Consider the following 8,700-nt stretch of genomic DNA (forward strand, 5'->3'; position numbering starts at 1 on the left):
TGGGAGAAGGCAGATGATGCTTTTCGTTCTTACCCTTTTCATCAATATCTTTTGAAGAAATAAGACACATGACACCATTGATCTAAGGGCTCATAAACATGTAAAGTCACCTGCCTTTTGTGCTCAAACGGCAGGGAATCTGTACCCCCATCTATAATACAATGACTTATTCCATAACACGTTTGGTCAACAAAAAAAAAAACTTATTCCATAACAAGTGTTTTAAAAATCTTGGAAAAAAATTAATGATAGACTCGTTTATATTTTTGGTACAATGATAGACTCAAGTTATTTTCAACTTACATAAATAAACTTTCCAAATAACTTAGTGTATATTTGGTTTCAATTCTAGAGCGGCCATAATTAATTCTGGACATGTAGAATGAATTCTGACTTGTTTGGTTCCTCAAAAGTAGAATTGATTCTGCCTCCAGAATGGATTCTGCTTGAAGCTAGAAATTGTAGCTTCTCATTCTAAAATTGATTTTTACACTCAAATTCTTTGTTCAACTCACTTTTGTATGAATATATCCAAACATAAATCAATTCTATCAAACTTAATTTTATCAAAATCAATTCTGTCAAACTCAATTCTATCAAACTTAATTTTATCAAAATCAATTCTGTCAAACTCAATTCTATCAAAATCAATTATATCCACCGCAGAACCAAACACATACTAAGTATAGTCTCAGACACAGGTATTAACAAATCCAAACTAAATATATAACTTGTTGTATACATTCATTCTTCACATACATTACTAGTTACTAGATGAGTACAGGGTAGCAAAAATTGTGTCTATATGTGATGCAAGCCTTTTGCATTCAGAAGTCATACCCCTCAATAAGTGTAACAAATTACAAAACTTGTGCCACTGGCCTAACTCTACCAAATCAAACACATTGAAACCTTTGGTTGAATTCCATCTATATAAACAAACAACAAAACGTTTCCAAGCATGACCAAATTAATCATATTTGTACAGCGATAGAACCCACCTGATTAAAATTCGCTAAGCAATTCTAACTTTAAAATTGAGGCAGGCCCAGGGGAAGAGAGGGAAGAGTGTGGCAGGGAACGACAGTGTCGTGCAAGAATTAACAAAAGTAAAAAAAGATTGAGAAGAAATTACTAAAATGTATTTTTAGATAAAATAATTTACAAACTTCAGTTACTCGTCAGAAAGCTCATCATAATAAAAACCATTACCATTACTCTCATCAAACAAAGATTTACTTTTGGTTTTTGACGATTTGCTGGATTTTGAGGGTTTCTTGACCTTTTCTGCCTGCAACTCCAACACCTTCTCTGATGGTTTCCGCTTTCTTTTAATTCGTGTTCCAACAGCATCATCTGTAAATGATGTTCAAGGTAAAATGTCAAAAATGCGAACACGTTAGTAATGCTCTTAAAATAACAGAATCAATGTATTTCAGAGATGCAACTTCTGAGAACATGAGGAAGAAACCTACACTCAAAAAGACCTGACTAAGTCATTCAGTAGTTCATTTTAAAAAATTAGGATTCTTAAGAATGCAAATACTCTGTTACAAGCATATTTCGCAAGGCGTGACATTACCTTCAACTGGACTTGAGGCATGATTCATCATATGTCCATTTGCTCCAGTTTCTTCTGAAAATGTTGATTCAGAGTTATTGCTGTCCGCCAGCTTTGAAGAACTTTCTAAGAACTTGTCTTGCTGTTCAGGAACATCACGACAGGGAGATGCTGGAAGGAAACATAACTCTTCCTGGGACATATCAGAGTCACTGAAAGCAGGATCCTTCTCCACTGTCACAATGTCAATTTCCTCATCTTCATTGACATCGGATCCTTTTACCTGCAAGGATATGAGCTTGAATCATAAAATGGAAAAGGAAAGAATAATAAGACCTACATGACCATACAACACTAACATACCTTCTCAGACTCGGGAACCAAATCAAATTCATCTTCTCGCTCCACATACTCCTCGTTTTCCTCAAGCTCTTTGAAATCAGGAGCAAAAGCACTCCAGTTCTCAGTGTAATCTTTGGCCCAGATATAAACTATGCCATTCAAAGAAACAGATACGACAATTGGACGTACAGGATGCCATGCTAAATCAATAAGGGCTTCCTTAGGCCCTTCAAGGATTTTCACAAGATGTCCAGCTCTATCCCATATGTAAATCTTGTGCTCTCCTTTGCTAGCAGAACCACCAATAACCCACTCACCATCACCACTGAAACAGGGTGCTTTCCAGTGCACCTTTGTGATTGCATCTTGAAACTCACGGAACAAAGTTAAACATTTTGATCCTAGAGCCGTCAACTTCTCAACACCATTTAGATTACTGAGGCTCTCATTCAGTTCATTTAGTGCTCTAATTTCATCTTTTGGGGGAAGAAGATTTTCATAGATCCTGATAACTCGATCATTTGAGTTCGTTAGAAGATATTGTCCGTTCCTGCTGAATACAATGTTCTTCACTACTGAACCACCAGAGATGGGAACCATGGCACGCACCTCACCATCTTTACTGTCAATTACAAGAATTTCCCCTTTTGAGTTTCCCACGTAAACCAGGTTTCCATGCTTACTAAAACATGCTGCAGTAGGCGTGAAAGATGTACTTCCATCAGAACACTTGTTACGTGAGGCAGGGTTTGGTTCAGTTGGTTTCTCAGAGACAGAAACTTGAAGATAAGTTGTATCTTTGGTGTTTAAGTCAACAATCATTGGAGTACATGAGAGAGGACACGCCAAGCAGATAGATGGTTTGGAGGACCCTGGATGGAGACGAGCTTGTAAAGGGGTTTGCTGCAAAACTATTCTTGTTATCCTCTTACCACTCAAAACATCCCACAGGGATAACAACTTGTCAGCAGCAGATACCAGAATTCGATTACCACACTTTGACCAACATATACTGGTAATGGGAGAGGAACAATCATTATCTCGAAGCTCTTTAGCAATGCCCCTGGTTTCAAAATCCCAGATAACACAACTTCCATCATTGCAGCCAGCTGATTCAATTTATCAAATCAAGTATCATGAGTGAGAAAGTTGATAATGTAAAATATCTCAAATGAATAATTCATAAAAGATCAATACTTGCTATAGTTTCAAAAAATAAATAAATAAAGGTTATATGCTTCAAATGCATATATAAAATAACTGTAATATAAACCAGAAAGAAATACACAAAGAATAACTCCTGAAATCTAATCCCAGAAAAAACATAAATAAAGTACACTCAATATTTTTAATGATAAATACTTGAAAGTATTGAATTTTTCTTTTACATTTAGATTATATGCAGCACAAATACATGTTGACCGAACTCATCCAAAAAGAATTAGGTAGTTGACAAAAAAGCAATAGGAAAATTAAAAGTCAAAACAGATTTCCCTCTGTAAAAGAATGGACAATTAAAAGTATGAATTCCACTTATAAAGCTATACCATGATACCATCATAAACTAAAGGTTGAAACAAGAGAGTGAGAACATGGAACCCCATACATGATCTCCCAAAACAGTGTCATGTATTATAACCCCTTTCAAGAAGATCACCTGTTGTACAAGATAACTTTACATTATCCATGTATGTTTACCATCGACCAATAAGTCCAAGCATATGAGCTTCATAAGATAAATTTTAATAACGAACGCTTCATCACATCACTGTTGAGTCTCTCGCAAATTGCAAAACAGCAAAAGTAGAAAGAAGAAAGCAAAGAATCACATGCTTTAGCAACTGGACCAGAAAACAAGATGAAGGTATAATCCTTATTGCTAAACAATCAATCTCTGTCCTAGTATCAATGTGGTATAGAGTGGATATCAATAAAGAAACAAATTATCCCATGCCCTGCATATATCCGGGAGACATACACTCTCCCTCCTTATACATACTATACAAACCAAAAGAGCCCTCCTTATTTTTCCTTTGTTGCCTGTACTCCACCTTTGCACTACCCACATGGAAGAATTTCATCCTCTTCTTCAACTTCATCAAACATTTTCAATCTAAATGGCCATTTAGAACATGTGGTCTTTGACATAACATGGTGACCTCCATATGATCTAGATGCGCTGCTTCAGGGACTGGCCAGTTTGGAAGTTCCAGTTATGATCCTGGTGGTTTTTTGATCAAAAATTGACTCATATGATAGCCAGAAATTGAGACCTTTCAGGGAAATTGGACTCAGGGCAGAGGATTAGGGATTTTCGGTTGGAAACAAGCCTAATTCATCATGAAAACTGAAAGTGTGCTTAATCCGGCATCAATTATAGCCATTAATTACAAGAGTATTAATCTGTCATAGGCAAACTTTTCCAAACATTGTTCCTAATAAGGTCAACGAATCGACCTTAGATATACAAATTAATTAAATACCCAAACATTCTTAGATCTATGTAGTCAAATGAGGGATAGTGGAGTGTAAAAGCAACCACCAAAATGCTATAGCTGTATAGTGGGTAGCAGTATGGCCGCTACTTTGAAGTTTAAGGAAACAATACAAGAAATTTATACTGTTAGAACACATACATGAAAACTCAAAAATAGAAGAATACACAAAATTAAAGACATTCATAACTAATAATCAAACTTCAGTATTATCAATATTCAAATCCATTATAAAGTCAAAAACGTTTTAGGGTAAAAGGGCCAAGAAGTCCAAATAAAAACAGAGTGAATGGCAATAAGATGATGGCATATTTGGGTGTTCACAAGAACTTCACTGTAGCAACTGCTCCAACTGTTATTCATCTGCTATGCTATTTAGTCGCTGCTGAAAAACGCTACACAACGCCGCTAGTGGCCGCTGCAGCCACTATATACTACATAGCTAAAGATAGGTCAACAAATTACATCATTCACGCAATTCTTTTCCAAAAAACAGGCAATAAAAATTTACAAAACCACAAAAAATCATACATTCAGCACAAAAAAACATACCAGGTTGCTCTATTTGCCAGAACAGGAAAGCAAAATACAATAAAAATTAACTTCAAAGTTCTAACCAAGTCAAACTTCCAGAATTTGAAACACACTCATCATCCTTGGAACAACCCAGAGAATCCTTATGCTTCTACAATCGCAACGCTACTGCGATCGCAGCCACATCATTTGCCCTAATTCTTTACAATATTAAGAATTGCAACAAGACCACAATATAAAACCTCGGAAAAACCCTATATATCAAATTGTGCATGACTACTACTTACAACTAAACCTATTTATTTTCTAATCACAACACCACTTGGATCGCAGCCGCATCATTCAGTCATTAACATGTGCAATTTTTTTAAAACAGCATTATTTGCTTAAAAAAAATAGGGTAAGTGGCAGTTACCAGCAAGAAGGGTACCGCGACGATTGAAAGCAATACATTTCATAACCCCATGTTCAAGATACTCTTCTATAACTTCAGGAAAATCACCCTGCAACGGATCTTCAATATAAAACAGTATAATGTTAATGTCAGAACTTAGAATAAGAATAAGAAAAATATGAACTAAAAATTAAAGTGACCTAAATAAACATTAGGGTAAACTTGTGAAAGTTTAATTAAATGTTCGTTGAAGAAACAAAAAAGTGTGTAGCAAATTATAAAGGAGTTATTATGACCTAAATAAACAGTAATGAGGTTAGTATCGTAATAATTTGATGAAAAGAGTGAAGTGAAGGAAAAGGAAGATAGTGAAATCGGAAGAAGAAGAGTAGAGAACTAACCGATTATGGATGTGTTCATCGTTTCAAGAAACTGGAAGGGGTTGGAAATTATGGAAAGAGGAAAGGGGATGCAGTAGAGAAGCAAATGAGAGAGGGGGAAGCAGAAAGGTGAGAAATATAACAACTTTAACTCTCTTCGGGTTAGTTTCTTTATTTAAGTTTTTTTTTCTAATTTAAGTTTATTAGGTATGATAAAAAAAATTTAAACCAAATGTATTTTTCGCGCGCAACTGCAGAGTATGACTATTTGAATAAACTCGTTTGAATCTAATTCGCTCTTTTTTTTTTCCCCAATGGCTGAAGTAAGGAATCATGAATTCGAACCCCAACCTTAATAATTGTTGGGTCGCGAGGGGGCAGCGGGGTATCTATCTACATTGGATTCAGAGCAATTATACAAGTGAATTTGACATAACATCTTAACCCAAAACCTTAAGACATTAGTTTTATGTGTCATCTCACTTATAAAGTGTCCAACCTCCACTTTTCTAAGCAATGTGATACTTAATTCATCTCACACTTCCCACAATAGTAATAAGATTTAAACTATTTTTAATGTTTTCATAACAACTTTTTAGTATGCATGCAAAACATTTCAAAAATTCATTTCACTAATTGATTCGAAGATACAGATAGGAAAACCATAGTTCGATCCTACTGCTAATGTTTTTCGTTTTCCTTTAAACAATATAGCTACGACCAACATTTTTTTAAATAAATAATAAGGATAACCATATTGAAATTAATTAAGTACTTAATAACTTGTTAAAGGAGACATCATCATCATTCTTAAGTAAATAATGTTAGAAAAATATGACATAGAATTATTTCAATACAATAAATCAAATTAGTACAAATAAATATGATACATCATAGAATAAAATTGATAACATAGTAAAATAAAATAGAGAAGAAGAAAAACTTATCGATTGACTGAGGCGTGCAAATGCACTGGGCTTAAGAGTATTTCGCCACCACAGGTAAATTATCTGGTGCAGTTGGTCTCATAGCTAATACCCCAGGATACAACAGTCACTTCTTGCTAGCACTGCACGTGAATTAGCAAGGTCTCATAGAACTACTTTTGGATGCTCGAGGGAACTTAATATTATATTATTTTAGTAATAGAATTTGTTGTATCTCTTATTCATCTTCTTCTCTTCACTCTCCTCTCACTCACCCGAGATCGTCCTTGTATGTATACTATTGCCAATCAATCTCATCAGACAAAACCATAATTCTTAATTATTAGGATTAAAAAGCAACGTTACAATGTTCTTTAAAAGCATAACTGAAAACCCACCCTTTTAATTAGGAATGATAACAATACAAAGGAATAAATAAAAAACGTGAGATAATTAATTCAAAGTTAAATTAATTATATAATAATTAACTTTAAAATAAATTATTATATGAAAATATCCTACAAATAAAACACAGTATAACACCATTCTAGACTTTGATCACTATTGATACCATAACACTTCATTTTTGACATAAAAGTTGAATAAGTACTAGTAAAACAATGATAATTAACTAAACTCTTGGTCACTTGTAACGGATGAGATTTGAGGTAAGGATATTTTGGCGAGCGGTTATGGTGCATAAGCGAATTCCTTATACAACATGTATAAATAACACACAAAACCATTTCACAGCAAAATGATTTTAGATTACAACCTTCTGAAACCATTCCGCAGACGGTTATGGCATGATTAAGTACATCTAATGTGAAACCATTCCACAGTAAAAATAATTTTGGCATGATTTTAGTTTAAAACTAACTACGAAGCAATATGATGACGTTCAGGGATTGTTGTTGTTGATTTGGGGGTGGGAAATGATGCGTTTGGAGATTTGTTAGATTCAATTTGATGGTAGAGATTTGTTTATACACCATACATAAGTTTATTCCTTGTGCATCATAATAACTCATGCCGATATTTTGGTATATTTCTAGTTAAACGAGAGGTAGCAAAATGAAATAAGGAGGTGGCAATATAACATTTGGCTAAATCATAATATCAATCATGTATATTTAGTAAAGGAAGATACATATGTAATGTTTATACTACCCCAACTCTATGATGTTTTCTCTTCCCACCTCCCATGAATCTTTTATACCCCTAATATTCCAATTTTGTCCTTGCAGAAAAATTCGGTTCGCAGAAACTGAATTTTTTCTAGTGCAAATTCAGAGTAAATTTCGGTTTTTAAAAACCGAAATTTGTTTTCAAGGCAAAAAAAAACTTCGGTTTCTACGAACCGATGTTTTTTCAAGAGCAAAATTGGAAATTCAAGGGGGATAAAAGATTCAAGGGGGATGGGAAGACAAAACATCCAACTCTATTTTCTTCATTTTTTTTTTTTGATAAGATAAGGAATATAAAAAAACTAAGGACCGACTATTGAGGAACAAGCTCCCCTTAAGTCTTTATCAAAAAGCAAATTAATACTAGGACTAATAACATCTAAAATAGAAGGGGAAAAATCCGCTTGATGACCCCTTAAAGCAAGAGCATCGGCACAAGTGTTTGCTTCACGATGAATGTGATTTATACGAATAGTCGACCCTGAGAGGTTGATAAGGTTTATAATCTCCTGGAGTATAGGTTGGAGATGAAAAATGGAGGTATGACGATTCTGGATCATATTGATGGCATGTATGGAATCTGTTTTAAGAATGACATTTGTAAGTTGCATCTCTCTCATTATCTGAAGACCAAGGAGAATTCCTTTTAATTCTGCAAAGAGAGCATTTCCTAACCCAAGCTTACACATGAAACCTTTAACAAAGTTTCCATTGTGATTTCTGATAATTCCTCCGCAAGCCGCTTGACCGTGTACATACGATCCGTCTGTATTTATTTTGAAAAACTCAGGAGGAGGCTTTGACCAATGCATGTATTTCCGGCACGGGTTTACAGATCGAGATGCAAGAGGGGACTTCATCTCTTTTTCAATCTGATAAAC

The 8,700-nt window shown here is 34.6% G+C and overlaps 1 protein-coding gene across 1 annotated transcript; it reads right to left on the minus strand.

Moving 5' to 3' along the window:
- Positions 1-704: 704 nt before the first annotated feature.
- LOC123894489 (protein RBL-like) lies at positions 705-5,877 on the minus strand. The gene is made up of 5 exons (XM_045944502.1): positions 5,728-5,877; positions 5,348-5,446; positions 1,925-3,012; positions 1,583-1,844; positions 705-1,356 (listed from the first exon to the last, which is right to left on the minus strand). Exons 1-5 carry the CDS (start codon positions 5,744-5,746, stop codon positions 1,175-1,177), a joined length of 1,650 nt encoding a protein of 549 aa, XP_045800458.1. The 5' UTR covers positions 5,747-5,877; the 3' UTR covers positions 705-1,174.
- Positions 5,878-8,700: the final 2,823 nt, after the last annotated feature.

Source organism: Trifolium pratense, linkage group LG7 (genome assembly GCF_020283565.1).
Source record: "Trifolium pratense cultivar HEN17-A07 linkage group LG7, ARS_RC_1.1, whole genome shotgun sequence".
Lineage (NCBI taxonomy): Eukaryota > Viridiplantae > Streptophyta > Magnoliopsida > Fabales > Fabaceae > Trifolium > Trifolium pratense.

Coding starts and splice junctions, on each gene's coding strand:
- LOC123894489 (XM_045944502.1), bottom strand. Junction 3,013..5,347: donor TCGCGGTACCCTTCTTGCTG/GTAACTGCCACT, acceptor AAATTGAATCAG/CTGGCTGCAATGATGGAAGT. Junction 1,357..1,582: donor TGCCTCAAGTCCAGTTGAAG/GTAATGTCACGC, acceptor CATCATTTACAG/ATGATGCTGTTGGAACACGA.